The following is an 18,327-nucleotide window of genomic DNA, read 5'->3' as shown; positions in this document are numbered from 1 at the left end:
GGGCACCAAGAAATGGAGAGGAGTTACGAGGTTTCAAATGGCCATTTCCTCCTCTCCAGGACAACGCTAAGCTGTATTTGGATGTGTCTGGTCTGCTCTAGCCCTCGGCTGAAGCTGGGCCTTCTTCCAGTAACTGGACAGTCCTGGACCCGAGGCTGGCATAGCCCACCTGGTAGAGTAGGAGTCTAACTCAGAAGGATCGTCTACAGATGGGAGCAAGGCACTGCAGAGAAGACCAGGCGAGGGTTTCAGCAGGGAAGACAGTCTGTCTAACCCGCCTCACCCTAGAACATTCCTTAGGGCAGAAATTGTGAGTTATGATAACATCGAATAACTCTCAATACAGAACACTGAGGGGCAAGATTCTCTGTGGTCTGAAAGCAGCACTGACAGCAGGCCAGCACACACGTCCACAGGAGCCCCACTTTCTCGTCCTTCGGTGTGGCTTACTTTCTGAGCAAGGTGCACCCAGATGGTGAAGTAACTGGCTGAAGAATAATGGTTACACATATGAACCCTGTTTTCCCTTCAGCAGAAGAAATCATTAAGGGATGGTCTCCCTCAACCCCTTCATGCTAAATACTTAGAGCACAGAGTCTGACATAACACATATTTCAAAAAGTATTTGCTGAATGAATGAACAAATAACAATACTACTAACAAACAGTGAGCTGGAACCCAGACCTCCTATCCCCCATCCACCACTCTTCCTAGTTCACTCTGATTCCGATTGTCTTGGCCTGATGGCTGCCTTTGGAGCAGAGTTATTAAGCAGGTATTAAGGCTGTAGCTCAACTTCAATGTGCCAGCTCCCGCAGCCGCTAGAAATTCCCAGCCAGCCTGTCAAGTTAAAGCCGTCTCTAGAAATAGCCGTGCAGCTGAGGAAGTGAGCTGCATATGGAGCATCCGTTGTCTGTCTTCTGAGGAGCTGAGTTGAAGGAATTCGGAAGGTTAACGAGCTCTCTCTGGCTCCTGTGGTCTTGAACAATCTGTGGGTGTGGGCCTTGTCCATCTGGGGACATAAACACCCACACAGAATGCCTTGGGTGCGCACAGGCCTACTCAATGCTGAGAGACGTCTTGCTCCAGCGATTTGTGAACTTTTTAGAGGCCATGAAGGGAGACTGAAAAACTACTCAGGCTTTGTAATCAGACAGTTCAGGGTTTTAAACCTTGATTCCTCTGCTTACCTGGATAACTTTGGCTCCTCTCTGAGCTTCTGTTTCTTCACATGTAAAACGGGAACTATGATAACAGCTATAACTTGCAGGGCTATCACGAAGATTAAATGATCAAGTGTGCAACGAAAGCACTTACTATAGAAATAAGCACTCCATAAATGGGTGGCTTTGATAGTTGGTTTGAACCTAAACTGCCTCTGGAACACTTTTAATTTCTTCAGACCATCCGATCAGTCACTTCATAAACATTTGCTAAGTGCCAAACAACATGCAGTCACTGCGCTGAGACGGGGGATGGGTCAGGGAAAGAGAGAACAAACATTCATCAGGAGCCCACACTGAGCGGGCTCCGCGCTAAGTGCTGGGAATCGCAGGTGAGTGAGTCACAGCATTTGAGTTTACTATCTGCTTTTGCTTCTTCATTTCACACATTCATTCACTTAAGAGACATTAAAGCTCACGAAAGCCCCTGTGGCTTTCTGGTCACCAGGATTTCTTTTTGAACCAGTCTTCTCTGAATTTTCCTGGGGCAGAAGAGTGGGCCTGACAGACTTGCTTTACCCTGGGCCAACGGAGCTCCGTCCCAGCCTCCCACTGCTCCCTGACCATCTGGTTTTCCACTTGTAGTGACGAATAGCTCCACACTCTCAAGAGAAGCCTGGGTGTCCTTGGCCTCAACATTATTGCTTTTGAAAGTAAACGTGCTGTGGCAAGACCATCCTGCCCTCTTAAGGGCTTTTGCGGTTTGGTCCTTGTCCCATGTCCTCCTGGTCAATCATGTTAATTTATTTCCTGTTATCAATTTCATCACTAAGTATGTCCTCATATAATGTTATTACAGCACCAGTCATACTTCCATAAAATTTCAGGGGAAAGTGGCTATTACTGGAAATAAAAGTGCTCAGAGAAGCACGTGATGAAGAGAACATTCCACAAAACTGATGTGTTCTCTATTTCCCACAAATCTACAGCAAAAAGTGATTCATTTTTAAAATTGCTCTAGAGTTGTCCATCTAGAATAACTCAAGAAAAACGAAACACTTGTCATGGTTGTCACTAAACCAATCAGTCAATCTTACAGCACAATAATTCCAGAACAATTAAATTCAAATGTAACATGAAACCATAAGAATTTTAGAACAAAAAATGCTCGAAAACTTTTACACTTTTGAGGTGAGAAAGGCATTTCTAAGTATGAAATCAAAGGCAAAAGCATTAAGAAAATGACCAACAGAAAAAAGTTTAAAATTTTTATATAGCCAGTAATTCCCCAAAACGTTAACAAACATAAATAAATTTGGAAAGATATTTGCAATCCACAAAGAGCACTTAACGTACAAAGTGCTTTCACAGTTGCAAAAAAGGCAAAAGTCATGAAAATAAAATTCACAAAACGCAATGTCCAATAAATATAAAAAAAGTTTGACCTCACCAAAGAAATACAAATTAAAACAACGAGATACAACTTTTCACCATTAGATTGGGAAAGATTAAATTTATGGATTATACAAGTATGTGTCCAGCACTCGCATACATTCTTAGTGCAAGGATAATGGGCTTTGTTTTCTGGATGGTTACTTTCAACACGCAAAACAAAAAAAGATTTAAAAAGTGCATACCATTTGACTCAGCGATTCCACTTCTGGGTATTATCCTAAGGAAATAACTGACAGAGGTATATTGTAGCCTTGTTTATAATAAAGAAAAATTTGAAGCAACCTCATATTTATAGAGGATAGTTTAATTATGTTATATCCATACAGTGGAGTATCATGCTACCATTAAAAATGGTGATTCTCTCTCTTTTGCTGGCTTTGAAGAAGCTGCCATGTTGTGAGACGGTCTATGGAGAGGACCACGTGGCAAAGAACTGACGGTGGCCTCCAGGAGCTAAAAGCAGCCCACTGCTGACAGTCAGCAAGGAAACAGGAACCTCCACCTAGAGATGCAAGGAGATGAATCCTGCCAATAACCTGAGCGAGCCTGGAAGCAGATCTTTCCCCAGTCAAGCTTCTGGTGAGACTGCAGCCTGGCCAACACCTGGACTACAGCCAGGGCAACAAAAACTGTGAGATAATAGATATGTGTTGTTTTAAGCTCCTAAATTTGTGGTAATTTGTTCGCTGTCTATGTTAAGTAAAAAATAGGTTATGAGGGGCCGGCCCCATGGCTGAGTGGTTAAGTTCACGCGCTCCGCTGCAGGTGGCCCAGTGTTTCGTCAGTTCGAATCCCGGGCAAGGACATGGCACTGCTCATCAAGCCACGCTGAGGCAGCATCCCACATGCCACAACTAGAAGGACCCACAACTAAGATACACAACTATGTACCGCGGGACTTTGGGGAGAAAAAGGAAAAAAGTAAAATCTTTAAAAAAAAAACAGGTTATGAAATAGTATGTGATACGATCTTATTTAAAATTACACTTACGTTTGAATAAATATTCATAGAAAAATGTCTTGGACAATATAAACCACTACGTGCATCCCTCATAGTTTTCTGCCTTTCTCAAAATTTATTTTTTAAATGAACATGTATTTTGTAATTGTAGATATATTCCCATTTTTAAAGGAAAAAAATCAGTATTTTAAACCTTGGGAGGAGAGTTTACCTGTGATGGTGTCATTTTTGTGTCATGATGATGCAACATTTTTTTGTTTTGCCTCGAAACACATTGACATCCATTTATTTAAAGATAATATAATGCATTTGTGCTCATTAAGCTAATCTGTGGACATGATTAAACATGGATGCCCATCTTATACTAAGGGATAAAATGAAAAAAACTGCAATCAGTTTTTGCACTGCTAAAAACAGCTCATATTAAATTGAGAAATTGCATTATGGCTTATTTCAAACACAATTGCAAATGATTAGAAGAAAACAAAATCACAACCTGGATAACTGCTGTGCCAGAACATTTCTATGCAATAATGGGACACTGAAGCTAGATTAACAGGGTAAGTGCTTCAACAAGGGCATCACTGACTCTTAAAGAGAGATTATCCATTTCTCACCATCACAGTAGGTGGATGCAGAGAGATGGTCAAGCAGTGGCTAAGACATTATTGAGGAGAACATATTTGGAGAGGATGCCATGGGATAAACTATTTTAATATTAACTAGAGAACACATTTGGTGGAAGGTTGGAAATGTAGCTTAAAGATTCATATTTATATCAAGATTTTCTTTTTAAGGGTCTAATTCATAAAGCAATCTACTGAGTTAGGTCTAATCAATCACATATTCAGAGATTCAAATCTGGGAAGAAAAAAAAGAGTGGGGATTAAAATACACAGAAATGCTAAAAAACTATCATTTGAATGTAATCTAACTTGCAACCTTTATGTGCCTTAAAAAAAACATTATTTTGAAAGTGTCACCAGAAACACAGTATCACTCCTCAAAAATAAGTTAAAAAGTTTTTTTGCAAGAAGCCCTCCTGGAACTCAAGAACAAAGCTGTTTTTATTCTACACCACCCACAATGTTGTCTTTTCTCAACATTATTGTTCTTCATTTCGAGCACATTAGGGCTCCGTTATTCCAAAGTTTATATCACTTCTTCTAGGCAGGGCTTCCTATAGCAGGAATAATTAAGAAGCTTCAGTGGTTAATCAAAGAAGTCATTTTCAGATAAACTATGAAGTTGCCAGAGAGATGAAAAATCACATTTCATCTGCACTAATTAGTTTGGAAAGTATTCCATACGTGGGAGTCTTTCCAAAAGATACTGTTACTCCGGGGTGGCAGTGAAAGGAGAGAAATTATACCTTAGCACGTGAGTTCTATTCAACTTTCACCATCAGAAAAGGTGTGCGCTCTAAAATCAACAATTTTAGTCACTAAGAAAGAATGTCACAGACTCAAAGTAATAAATTTAATTGATATCTAATTCTCCAACCATCTTTTCTTCCTTTCTCAGTATTTTGATGAGAAAGCCAGTATTATTTGGTGAGAGATGTAGAAGTGCTTAGAATAAGGGTTGATATGTAGTAACTTATTATTTCATTTTTAAAAATTACGCACCTTTGATTTCATGGGATCAAAAATGAAGTGTGCCAACTCCAGGCGAGCTTCTGCACACACATCAGAGTATCCCTGGGGAGGATGGAGGATAAAGTGAGATCTGATCATCCCTCCTTCACCAGGCCATTGAATGGCCTTTCTGTGTGGTGAACAACGTGAGTTGGTATCACCATTTCCACTCCATTCTCCTGGCTGGAGATGTGGAAGCTACACTTCCCACATTCTCTTGAAGCTACGTTCTGAGTGTAAACTAGGATTATGAGATTTCAACGTGGAAGTGAGGCAAGGGTCCTCTGCCTTCCCATTCAGCTCTTTCTACTACGAAGCGAAGTCTTGGAAATGTTAGGTTTTCCTGTCCAGATCTCCAGTATGCCTTCTCCCTACTAGGCGATTAGCGGCTTTTACAGAAGCCACAGCAGAAGCACCTACTATCAATTCTGGCTTCCTATGCCTGGATCACAGCTACCGGGTGTGTCTTGAGATAACAATACTAGTGGAGGTCTTGAAGGTAGCAGCTCGCCTAGGCAGTCAGTTCTGTTTTGTTCTGGATGGGAGGATGCAACAGTTTTAAGCCCTCAGAAATTCAGAATCTAAAGAATTTATGCATAATATAAATAACACACTAGTCACTTTTCCACTGGGGAACCTTGTTGTTATAGAGTTGAAATTCCAAGAAGGTTGTTAAGTGAATCTGGAAGGAGAGTAAAATTGGATAGGGTTTTTGCACATATTACTTAAAAAAATTTTTGGTGGAACATCCCATAAAAGTTATCATAGAGAAATGATGTCTACATAGTCCAGATCTTCACAACAGTGCTGATTTCAAATACTAGGTATTTAAGTTTTGGTTAGAAAATATGATCATAACAACCGTAGAGTATATCTTTCCAGTGACTAAAATACAGACTTTATATCCAGTTGTGAGATGTGAAAACGAACTAACGAGACTTCAGGTTATTGGCTAAAGAAAATATCACACACATAACCTCTCCCCTCGGCTGTGCTCTCCATTCAATCTCGTCATCTTTCCTTGGATGGAAAGGCAATCCCCTCCCCCACCTCCAGTGGGGATGTTTAAACACTCTCAACTCCCCATCCTCTTCCTTCCCTTTCACTCTTGGTACATGATCCGATTGGCTTAGCTTGAGTCAATTGCGCAGCCCTTGGCCAGGGGAGCAGAAGGGGTGTAAGTCAAGAATGCCACCAAGACTGCAGATAAAGCAGCTACCCCAAAAAGCAAGGAGGGAATGGATGCCGGCGGCCACAGGATGCAAACTCCTGGGCGTGCATACATGATCCATGGTGACAAGGCACTGCCTGACTCTCCTACCCGCCTTCACACCCAGCAGTCACATACACTACACTCTCTCTGCCATCTACATACTTTTGTACAACTATTCCCTACACTCAGCTTGGTCCTCTCTAGCTCAATCTTCAAGACCATCTCTTTAGGTCTTCTCTAACAACCGCCTCCTTCTTCCTCGCCTCCCCTCCAGGTTGGATGCCCTTCTCACGTGTTCCCATACCAATCTTTTTTTCTTCTTCTTCTTCTCCCCAATGCGCCCCCCCCCCCCAATACACAGTTGTATATTCTAGTTGTAGGTCCTTCTAGTTGTGGCATGTGAGATGCTGCCTCAACATGGCCTGATGAGCAGTGCTAGGTCCACGTCCAGGACTGGAAGCAGCAAAACCCTGGGCCGCAGAAGCAGAGCGTAGGAACTTAACCACTTGGCCACAGGCTGGCCCCCCAATTTTCTTTTTTTTGAGCAAGATTAGCTGTGAGCTAACATCTGCCACCAATCCTCCTCTTGTTTGCTGAGGAAGCCTAGCCCTGAGCTAACATCTGTCCCCATCTTCCTCTACTTTATATGTGGGACGCCTGCCACAGCATGGCTTGCCAAGCGGTGCCATGTCCGCACCCGGGATCCAAAACGGCACATGCTGGGCCACCAAAGTGGAACCTGTGCACTTAAACCGCTGCGCCACCAGGCCAGCCCCCCGATTTTCCTTTAGACTCTACTGTTTATGGAAAACATCTGTCTTTACAATAACCCTATACTGGTGTTCTGCCGTGACAATATGTTTACAGTGACGTATCACGCGAGGCCTGCTTCCGGAGCTGCAGGGGAGCGGCCTTACCCTCATCCCGTCTGTGGATTCTTGTCCGCTTCAGGCAGTGACCCGTGTGGACTCAGTATACACAAAACCATATTCCTGAGGCGTGTGCTCGAAACACTGTGTACTGACTCCTACCAGCCCGCCTGGTCTGAGAGCCCCTCTGCAGGGCAGTTCGTCGCCACTTATCTTCAGCGTCCATCGGCAGCGCGGGGCCGGGAACGCCCGCCTTGCACGGTTGGTGAAAATAGGAAAAATACACGTAAAGGATCTGGCGGCGGGTCAGCCACAGAGCACGTCTGTGCCTCGTGCGTTGTTCGGCACGTCCAGGGAAGGGATTATTTCTACTGCGCTGTGTGATCCAGGACCAGCGGCGAAAGTCAGAAACAGCAAACCGCAGATGCAGCGGACACCGCTGGTTGTCGTCGGAACGCGTTCTTCCCCTCCTTTTCGGAGGGGCGTCTCACTGAGCAGAAAGGTGCTCGGATGACATTTCTCGGCGAGGCGAGCCACGGCGCCCAGTCCAAGCCCACAGGCTGTGGGTAGAAGTTGTTGGCTGGGGCTCCTGGACAGGCCTCTTCTAAAATAAGGTCGTGAAGGCTGGCGCCGACAACCCTTTTGGCCCCAGTTTGTGGGCGGAAGCCAAGCTGTAAAGACAGAACCGCGTTTGGATCTCTGCAGCACCTACCCCAAGCTTCCTCTCATGAGACGGAAGAAGAGCCCGGCGGGCTTAGGATGCTGGAATTGGGGGGCTTCTGTTACACGCAGGCGAGGCCCCCCAGCCCACGTGCTAACGGAGCAGGCGCGCTGGCCGCCGGTCCCTGCGAGTCCTTGGGACGTCCTGGACCAGCCGGAGGCCGGGCCGGAGGAGCGGGCAGTCAGGACCGGGAGGGCGCGGGCAGCAGAGGGCGGGAAGCAGGCGCCAGCGCCCGTCCTCGGAGATGCCGGCCACACGCCGAGACGGTCGCCCTCCCGCCGCCGACCTCCGGGCCCCGGGGCGCGAAGCGGGAGTCAGACCCACAGGGAAGCCCCGCAGCAGGGAGGAAGCGGGCGGCGACCCGCCACGGCCCTAGGGCCCCAGCGCGCGGCCCCCCACGATCCCTGCGCACACCGCCTCTGACCTGCACGGCCCACCAACATCCCGTGCCCGGTGCCCTCTCGCAGCCCCACCGCCCCGTTAGCCCGCACCCCCACAATGCCCCCCGCCCCCTCAGCCCGCACCCCGACACGGCCCCGCGCCGCCTCAGCTCCTCGCGGCCCCGCCGGCCCCTCAGCCCGCACTCCCACACTGCCCCGCGCCAGCTCAGCTCCTCGCGGCCCCGCCCGCACCTCAGCCCGCACTCCCACACTGCCCCGCGCTCCCTCAGCCCGCAGCCCCTCTCGGCCCCACCAGCCCCTCAGCCTGCACCCCACACCCCATCAGCCGTCAGCCCGCAGCCCGCCGCCTGCTTTGAAAGCGCCGGGAGCCGCCGGCCGCGTCATGGACCGCCTCGGGCTGCCATTGGCCGGCGCGCGTCACGTGCAGCTGCGCGTGGCCGTGATTGGTGCTGCGCGGGCGCGGAGAGGGGGCGGGGCGCGGGCGGCCGAGGGAGCGGCGCCGCAGCCGAGGGCGCCAGGCGGTGAGTGGTGCGCTCGGCGGCGGTAGCGGGAGGGCGAGCGGCCAGGCCGGCAGGGGCGGCGGGCGGCCCTCCTGCGGGGCGTGCCGGGCACGGGTCCACTGGGCGCCCCGGCGAAGCGCGGCCCGTGGGGTCGGCCGGGGCAGGGGGCGGCGCACGGCCGGCCGCTGGTGTCGCCGAGCCTTCCCGTGCGGTTGTGAGCGGCGGCACGGGGGCCTCTCCGGCGGAGCGGCCGGCCCCGGGGCGCTCTGCGCGGGGAGCGGAGGCCGTCCTCTGGAGAGGGGCGCCTGCGTCGTCGGGCGGCTGGCTGACTGAAGGGGCGCACGCGGGGACCCGAGGGGCTGGGACGGCCGCGACGGCGGCGTGCGGTCTGCCGTAGACCCGATTCTGCCCCAATTTGGGGTGGCCGCGACCTCGTCACCTGGCTCCAGGACGTGCGACCTCAGCGTGGGCGGCCCGCTCTGCCCGTGGGGGCGTCTGTGGGGAGCAGGGCGCCGCGGTGAGGACACTGCCGGGCGGGCTCCGGGGGGAGGCGGAGACCGGGCGCCCCAGGACCCGAGGGCCGTCCCGCCGCTGTGACGGTCGGTGGCCGCGCGCGGACGCGCACGTCGTTGTGCTTGCTCTCCGCGACACCGGAGGTGCCGTCCCTTCCCGTGCGAGGAAATCGGGGCTCAGAGGGTCTGGGCGGCTCGCGGGCGGAAGGGTGCGGCGGAGGCGCTGGGATTAAAGGCGAGCCTGCGTGGCCCGGCCGCGCCGCTCCCCGTGTGGTCTCAGCCTCGGGCGGCTCGCGTCCGCGCCTGTGTGCACAGGAGGTCCCCCGTGAGAGTACTCACAGCGCCGAGTCCCAGCCCCCGCTCCTTGTGGGCTCGCGTCTTAACAGCTCTCCCGGCGGTTCCATGTCGGTGCCTCAGGGACGGTCCGCACGCAAGGGCTCTGGGCCGATTTCCCGCCCTGGCTTGATTGGGTTCTGCCCGGCACCGCGCCTTTCCCTCTCTGAGCAGACTCCTCTCGTCTTCCAGACATGCGGCGCCCGAGCCCCGGGAGGAAGCCCTGCGCTGGGCGAAGCCAAGGTATGAGCCGGCGCGCTCGCTGCTGGCCGGCTCGCGGTGGCGCGAGCGCGGGCCGTTTTGCTTGGCCTTTTTTCTGTGCAGCGCTTCCTTCGGCGCTGTTCTGACCCTCCTACGAAACCAGGCTCGAGGCATTTCTTTTAAAGTTAATACTGAACAAACTTCAAAACACCATGGAAAAAATTTAAAAACCGCCATTCACCCATAATGCCAGCAGCCTAACAATTATTTTCATGTTCTGTTATATTCTGTTAATTAACCATCTCCTTGTTGTTAATCACACAGATTGTTGAGGTTCACAAAATTTAGAAAATTTTTCTGAGCGATGGGCTTGCACTTCAAAATTCCAATTGGAAATCTGAAAATTCTCCCGAAGGTGAACCTTTAATAACAGTTCTCTTAAGGCCATATCTCATTCTTTTGTTGTTGTTGTTTTTAAAGATTGGCACCTGAGCTAATGTCTGTTGCCAATCTCTTCTTCTTCTCCCCGAAGCCCCCCAGTACATAGTTGTGTATTCTAGTTCTGGGTCCTTCTGGTGCTGTATGTGGGACGCTGCCTCCATGTGGCCTGAGGAGCGGTGCCGTGAATCTGCTCCCAGGATCCCAACCAGCGAAACCCTGGGCTGCCACAGCCGTGTGAACTAACTTAACCACTCGGCCCAGGCCAGCCCCATATCTCATCCTTTTTCCAAACTAAGAATGCCTCAAAGTCTGAAGGTTTTCTTTAGTTCTAAAACAAGCGGTATAGTGGGTGTGAAAACTTGTACCTTGAAATGTTTCTTTTCTAGTAGCTTTGTCTGCTCTTTCCCATGTCACCTCAACCTCACCAAAAGATACGTTTGATTTAATTATTTAATTTACTTAGATATTTCTTGTTCTAAAAATTATATAAGTTGGATAATCAGAACATATCTTTGCAGATATTGACTGTGTCGTTTAATGCAGTTAATGTGTTGTTACTGAAAAATTGTATTTATTTTTGCTGATTCCTGTGGAGACAACATGGGCTAGAGGAGATAAAGTGGCTTTTGGTTTAAGGAAGAACTGGTTTTCAAATCTCAGTTCCAACACTGTCTTGATCTTGGGCCAATGACTTCCTCTCTGATTCTCAATTTGCTCGTCTTGAAGATGGGGACAGTGCCTCCAGGGTTTGATCTGAGCAGATATAAAGCCCTGGTACAGTACTAAGTACAACTGTTTTTTACTTTTGGTTCTCTTTTTCCTGCACTCTTTTTAGAGCAAATTTGTTCCAGTCCTGCGGTAATATTCGAGGTCGTTTTTGTTTCCAAAAGAAATCCAATTTTTTTCTGAGGATCTATGTGTGAGGCATAAAAAAGTCCATAAAAATAATAATGAGCCACCTTTTGAAAATTTTTTGAGAAATCTAAGGACACAGACTATCCAGCTCTTTATCATGTTTTGCTCTCTATGACCAGAATCATCCATTTGTTAATTCAATAAATACTTATGAGCTCTTATTAGTGCCAGGCAAGACAATAGACGGGGTCCCTGGTCTTACAGAAATTATACAGGAAAGACAATAAGCAAATAAAACAAGGTAATTACAGATTGTGATAAATGATTGAACAATAAAGCTGTGACGTCTCTGAATGTTAACATTGTGAGGAAATGTGTTCCTCACTGAGTTTAATTTGTAACAAAATATTAGTTAGATGATTCTCTTAAATTCTTAAGTCTCAGTTAAGATTGTTAAAGTGCATTGTGTGTCAGAAAATGAGGAACTTAAAGAAAATAAATGAGCAAGCACAGTTAAAGATTCCGGTCTGAAATACTTTTTTTTTTTTTTTTGAGGAAGATTAGCCCTGAGCTGACATCCATCGCCAATCCTCCTCTTTTTGCTGAGGAAGATTGGCCCCGAGCTAACATCTGTGCCCGTCTTCCTCTATTTTATATGTGGGACACCTCCCACAGCATGGTGTGCCAAGTGGTGCCATGTCCACACCTGGGATCCGAACCGGTGAACCCCAGGCCGTGGAAGCAGATTGCAGGAACTTAACCACTAAGCCAACAGGCTGGCCCCAGGTCAGAAATACTTTTTACAGTAGATCCAAGAGATGTAATTTATATTTGTTCCGTAAAAATGTCAGTGATTTGATAGTGCTTTGGCTTAACTTGTAAGAAGTCATAATCTTATTTTTCTTGGAAGTCATTCCCTTTAGTAACAGTATGGGCACCTAGTTTGGTAGAAAATTATGTCCAAAAAGATCTTTCTCAGTGGTTTCTGTAAAATGTATTGATCCTTAAGCCCATGGGAATTTTAACACAAATGATGAGTATGTACTGACCCTTAAAACACATGTACGAGAGAACAACTAGCCCAGTAACCTTAGATGTGATTTAGAAGTTACATAGCTTTTTTTCCCTAGTTGATCAAACAGTGATCAATCTGATCATAGTAAATTGAACAGATTGAATTGTTAAAGTGAATTTTGCAAGTGACTAGTTGCAATGATGAAAATTTGGCACTCCCTAACTAGTTACACTTGCATGAAAAAAATAACTTAAAAATGTTAATAGGGATTGTGCTTTAGCATTTTCTCAGTTTGTTATTAATCATGTTTTCTGAGCCACCAGTTTGGACACTACTTTTTTGTCATGCTATAAAACCTAACATTTGTCCTCTTGGTGGTAAACCTTATGATTTTAATCTATAAAGTTTTGAGCAGCATTTTCTCCCACAAGGCCATCACCTAGTCTAGTTCTAGCTGCGAAAGAATACTTCCTCTCTTTGTTCTTTCTGTGTGGGCATGAATAAGAATCAATCTCTGGATCAGACTTTCCTGTCTGGATGGTGCAGTGTTTATAGCACAAGGAGCTGGCCATTGCAGGTGGAGAGTGATTAGAAGACCCACACATAGTTATTTGAGGGAAACAAAGGCATACCTTTTTGGTCTTTGAATCATTTCTGTTCACTACAGTTCAGGCAGCACCGTTTCTTCTGCACGTTTGAGCTGGTAATTTGTGGCATTCTGTCCTTCAAAAGGAAGATTTCTTTGGCTCTAAATATGAACTCAGGACTTTATTTCATTAAAAATTTTTGAGCACTTGCTGTGTGCCAGGCATTGTAATGGTGTAAATGGATCTATTCTAATTGATTCAGTGACGAATTCCTGTATGTTTAAGAAGGGCCATGTGATCTTAGCTGCTCATGGAAACATTTTCTCATTTAGAATCATGCCTTTGCAAAGTCAATCTTGATGTTCCTTTTATAGCTTGTGAAGACTAATTCAACTCTAGGTGGAAAAGGTTCTAGAGAATTTACATTTTCCCCATTTCTTCTTGTAACGCAGATGCATTTTTTCTATCATTTTGAAATTTTTTACACATAAATGTAAAGACTAAAATTATTATTCTGCAACTTGCTTTTATTTTTCTAACTTGTCAGTGTATTACAGGCAATTTTCCAGGTCATTACATATAAATCTAACTTGTTAAAAGCATAGCTGACAATCATTCCATTAGAAATAGATGCTATAATTTGCTCAACCATTTCTTACTCAAAAGTATTTAAATTAATGCCAGTTTCTTTTCTACAAGAAAAATACTACAGCAACCACACTTTTACACACAGTGATGGCCTTTTAGCTTTTTAGATAAAAATACAACATATGCATTTCTATAATAGCTATAAATTACCAGTATATAGACAAAAGAAAAATAGTAGGCCTCTTGGGAATATGAAATCATTTTCTGTCTATCCGGAGCTCTGTCCTTCCTATCAGTCTTGCTCTCCCTCCTGCCTTCTTATTTTGCCCATTTTAAAAAACTGGGTTGTGGGGCCGGCCCAGTGGCGTAGTGGTTAAGTTCTTGAGCTCCACTTCAGCAGCCTGGAGTTCACAGGTTTGGATCCTGGGTGCAGACCTACACACAGCTCATCAAGCCATGCTGTGGCAGTGTCCCACATACAAAACAGAGGAAGATTGGCACAGATGTTGGCTCAGGGACAGTCTTCCTCACAAAAAAACCCACCAAAAACAAAAAAAATTGAGTGGTTTGCTTTCTTATTATTCCGTCTTAAGAGTTTTTTGTATATGCTGGATACATGTCCTTTATCAGATAGTGATTTGCAGATATTTTCTCCCATTCTGTCTTTTCATTCTCTTAACAGTGTGTTTCATAGAACAAAAGTTTTTAATTTTAATTAAGTCCAACTTAAAGGTTTTTCTTTTGTGAATTTTGCTCTTGATATTGCACTTAAAAACTCAGCACCAAACCTAAAATTGTGCAGATTTTTCCCTGTGTTTTCTTCTAGAAATTCTGTAGTTTCTCCATTTTACGTTTAGGTCTATGATCCATTTTGAGTTCATTTTTGTGTAAAGTTTACTTTGTTGCATATGCACTTCCACTGTCTGGCATCTTTTGTTGAAAAGTCTGTTCTTTCCCCCTTGAATTGTCTTTGCACCTTTGTCAAAAATCAACTGTATTTTTGTGGGTCTATTTCCAAGCTCTCTATCCTGTTCCATTGATTGGTGTGTCTATTCTTTTGCCCTCCATGTTCTTTACTGTAGCTTTGTAGTAAGTCTTGAAATTGGGTAATATGAATCCTCCAACTTTGTTCTTTTCCAGAATTGAATTGCCCGTTCTAGTACCTTTACCTTTTCATGAAATTTTAGAATAAGCTTGTGTATGTCTGCAAAAAACCTGGCTGCAATTTTGATGGGAATTGCATTAAGCCATAGAACAGTTTGGAAGGAATTGATGTCTTTACTATGTTGTCTTCCAATGTAAGAACACAAGAGATCTCTCCATTTATTTAGATTTTCTTTGATTTCTTTCATCAGTGATTTCTAGTTTTCTGTACACTGATCCTGTACATATATTTTGTTAGGTTTATACCTAAGGACTTCATTTTGACAGATGCTATTATAAATATATTATTTTTTTAATTCAAATTCCAAGTACTCATTGCTGGTATATAGAAAAGCAGTTGACTTTTGCATTAACTGTGTCCCTTTTGACCTTGCTAAACTCACTTATTATGTACAGGAGTTATCTGGTATGTTCCTTGGGGTTTTCTGCATAGACGATTATGTTGTCTGTGACTAAAGACAGTTTTCCTTCTTTCTTTCCAATCTAGATACCTTCCATTTCTTTCCTTGTCTGATTACACTAGCTAAGATTTCTAGTATGAAATGGAATTAGAAGTGACGAGAGGAGGGCTGGCCCTGTGGCTGAGTGGTTAAGTTCGTGTGCTCTGCTTTGATGGCCCAGGGTTTCACTGGTTCGGATCCTGGGTGCAGACATGGCACTGCTCATCAGGCCATGCTGAGGTGGCATCCCATGTGCCACAACTAGAAGGACCCACAACTAAAAATATACAACTATGCACCGGGGGGCTTTGGGGAGAAAAGGGAAAAAATAAAATCTTTACAAAAGAAAAAAGAAGGTGAGAGAAGACATCCTTGCCTCCTTCCTGATCTTAGGAGGAAAGCTTAACATCTCACTATTGAGTATGTTGCTAGCTGTGATTTTCTAAAATAGTCTTTATTAGGTTAAGGAAGTTCCCTTCCATTCTTAGTTTTTTGAGAGTTTTATCATGAATGGATGTTGAACTTTGTTTCTGCTGCACATATTAATGTGATCACATGATTTTTCTCATTCAGTCTGTTAATATAATGAATTACATTGATTGATTTACAGATGTTGAATCAGCCTTGCGTTATTTGAATGAACCCCATGTGATCATGATGTATTACACTTTTTATATATTGCTGGATTCAATTTGCTAATATTTACATCTAAATTCTTGAAAGATATTTGTAGTTTTATTTTTTATAACATATTTATCTAGTTTTTGGATACGTTAATTCTGGCCTTACAAAATGAGTTGGGAAGTTTTCTGTTTTCTGGAAGAGATTGTAAAAGTGATATTTCTTCCTTAAATGTTTGGTAAAATTCACCAGTGAAACCATCTGAGCCTGGTGTTTTCTTTCTTGGGAAGGTTTTCTACTAATTTAATTTCTTTTTTAGATACAGGGCTGTTCACATTATCCGTATCTCTTTGGGTGAGTTTTGGTAGTTTGCGCCCTTCAAGGATTGATCCATTTTATCTAAATTATCAAACTTATATGCTGTTCATAGTGTTCTGTTATCTTTTTGATAAATGTGGGATTAGTAGTGATAACCCCTGTTTTATTCCTGATACTGATAATTTGTATTTTCTCTTTTTTCTCTTGGTTAGTTTGGCTAGAGGGTTATCATTTGCTTCCTTCTACTTGCCTTAGGTTTAATTTGTTTTTCTTTAGCTAGCTTCCTAAGTTGAAAGCTTAGGTTATTGATTTTAGATCTTCTTTTCTAAGATATGCATTTAATACTATAAATTTCTCTCTAAGCACTACTTTAGCCACATCCCATAAATTTTGTTGTATTTTTAAACTATTTTTAATTGTAGTAAAATACACAGAACATAAAATTTACCATCTTGACCATTTTTAAGTGTACAGTTCAGTGGTATTAAGTATATTCACATTACTGTGCAAGATAAGTTATATTTTCAATTTTATTCAAAATGTTTTAAAATTTCTCTTGAGACTTCTTAACCCATGTGTGATTTAGAAGTACGTTGTCTAATTTCCAAATATTTTGAATTGTTTGAAATACTGCTTTCTAGTTTTAGCCTGGTATGCTCTGAGAACATACTTTGTGTGTTTTCTGTTCTTTTACATTTGTTCAGATGTGTTTTATGTGCCAGAAGCTGGTCTATCTTGGTGAATATTCCATGTGTGCTTCTGTTGTTGGGTGGAATATTCTATAAATATCAATTAGATCACATTGATTAGTAGTGCTGTTCAGGTTCTCTGTATTTTTACTGATTTTTTTGCCTGCTTGGTCTATCAATTACTTGGAGAAGGGTGTTGAAGCCTCCAACTATAAATAGTGGATTTGTCTATTTCTCCTTTCAGTTTTATCAGCTTTTGCCTCATGTTTATAAAGTTTATGTTTTTAATTCTTGCATTTAGGTGTATGATCTATTTTGAGTTAATTTTTCTATACCATGAGAGTTCATTTGAGGTTCATGTTTTTTGCATATGGATGTTCAGTTCTAGCACACTTTGTTGAAAAGAGCATACTTTTTCTATTTCATTGCTTTTGCATCTTTGTCAAAAATCAGCTGTCCAGTAGGTGTGGATGTATTTCTAGATGTTTTTTGTTCCATTGCTTCATTTATTTGGCTTTAAGCTACTGCCTTACTGTTGCTTCTAACAAGGCAGTGTTAGACTGACAACTTTTAATTCTTTTTCGGAGTTGTTTTGGCTGCTGTAGATCCTTTGCATTCCCATATAAATTTTATATTTGGTTTGTCAATTTCTCCAAGAAGCCTCATGGAATTTTGGTTGAGAATGTGATGGATCTAAGGGCATTATGGAGAGAATTGGTATCTTAACTAGTCTTCTGAACTATGAACACAGGAGATCTTGCCATCTTTTTAAGGTCCTCTTTAATTTTTCTCAGTAGTTTTATAGTTTTCAGTGTCTTAGATATATCCCTAAATATTTCATAGTTTTTGATGCTATTATAAATTTTTTTATTTTAATTTCATTATTTATTCTTATTATATAAATGTATGATTAATTCTTGTATATTGATCGTGTGTACCACAACCTTGCTAAATTGGCTTATTATTTCTAGTAGATTTTTTGTGGATTGCATCAGATGTTCTACATAGCTTATATGTCATCTCTGAATAAATATAATGTCACGTCTTTCTTTCCAATATGGAAGCCTTTCACTTCTTTTTCTTGCATTATTGCACTGGCTAGACCTCCATACAAGTTGAATAAAAGTGGTGAGAGTGGACATGCTCGAGGAGGGGGCGGGAATACATTGAATTGAATGAAATTTCATCATATCAAACGTTTGTAGGCCACACCCAAAGCAGTGCTGAGAGAGGGTACAAGCCTGGTTCAATATTTGAGAATCAGTGTACTCCACCATGTTGACCGGTTAAAGAGACAAAAATCACACAATTATATAAATTGATGCAGAAAAAGCATTTGACACAATTCAACACTGACTTATTGTAAAAAAGAAACTCAGAAAATTAGGAATAGAGGGGAACTGCCTCAACTTTAAAAACAGCATATTTTTCTTGCAGAGCTTCTAGAAATAAAATTTAACTTAAACTTACAGAAATATAATTGTTTTTATATATCATTGTGGTGTTCTGCCAACTTGCTGAACTTGTTTATTTGTTCTAATTGTTTTTTACTGGATTCCTCAGAATTTTCTAAATACAACATCATATCATCTGCAGATGGAAATAGTTTTACTTCTTCCTTTCTAATATGGAAGCCTTTTATT

The 18,327-nt window shown here is 43.6% G+C and overlaps 1 protein-coding gene and 1 long non-coding RNA gene across 23 annotated transcripts in view; one reads left to right on the top strand and one right to left on the bottom strand.

Annotated features, from left to right (window-relative positions):
* Nucleotides 1-2,417: 2,417 nt before the first annotated feature.
* LOC139078502 (uncharacterized) lies at nt 2,418-8,449 on the bottom strand. The gene is made up of 2 exons (XR_011531493.1): nt 7,347-8,449; nt 2,418-3,120 (listed from the first exon to the last, which is right to left on the bottom strand). It is a non-coding gene; the product is annotated as an uncharacterized lncRNA (long non-coding RNA).
* Nucleotides 8,450-8,853: 404 nt separating this feature from the next.
* PTPDC1 (protein tyrosine phosphatase domain containing 1) overlaps nt 8,854-18,327 on the top strand; it is a 72,049-nt gene continuing 62,575 nt past the window's right edge. For 4 of the 22 annotated variants that reach the window (XR_011531484.1, XR_011531485.1, XR_011531483.1 and 1 more), the window contains exon 1: nt 8,876-8,941. Coding sequence is in view for 4 of the 22 variants with exons in the window: in XM_008534507.2 (XP_008532729.2) it covers nt 9,835-10,008 (174 nt within the window). In the remaining 18 variants the exon portion in view is untranslated. Of the gene's footprint in view, nt 8,942-9,177; nt 9,438-9,559; nt 9,577-9,738; nt 10,009-11,821; nt 12,049-18,327 lie in introns of those variants that run through there. The other 18 variants (XR_011531482.1, XM_070590062.1, XM_070590058.1 and 15 more) reach the window with 11 other exon arrangements.

This window comes from Equus przewalskii, chromosome 22 (genome assembly GCF_037783145.1).
Source record: "Equus przewalskii isolate Varuska chromosome 22, EquPr2, whole genome shotgun sequence".
Taxonomy (NCBI): domain Eukaryota; kingdom Metazoa; phylum Chordata; class Mammalia; order Perissodactyla; family Equidae; genus Equus; species Equus przewalskii.
The sequence above is the reverse complement of the archived record's forward strand: the minus strand, read 5'-3'. Positions and strand labels throughout refer to the sequence as shown.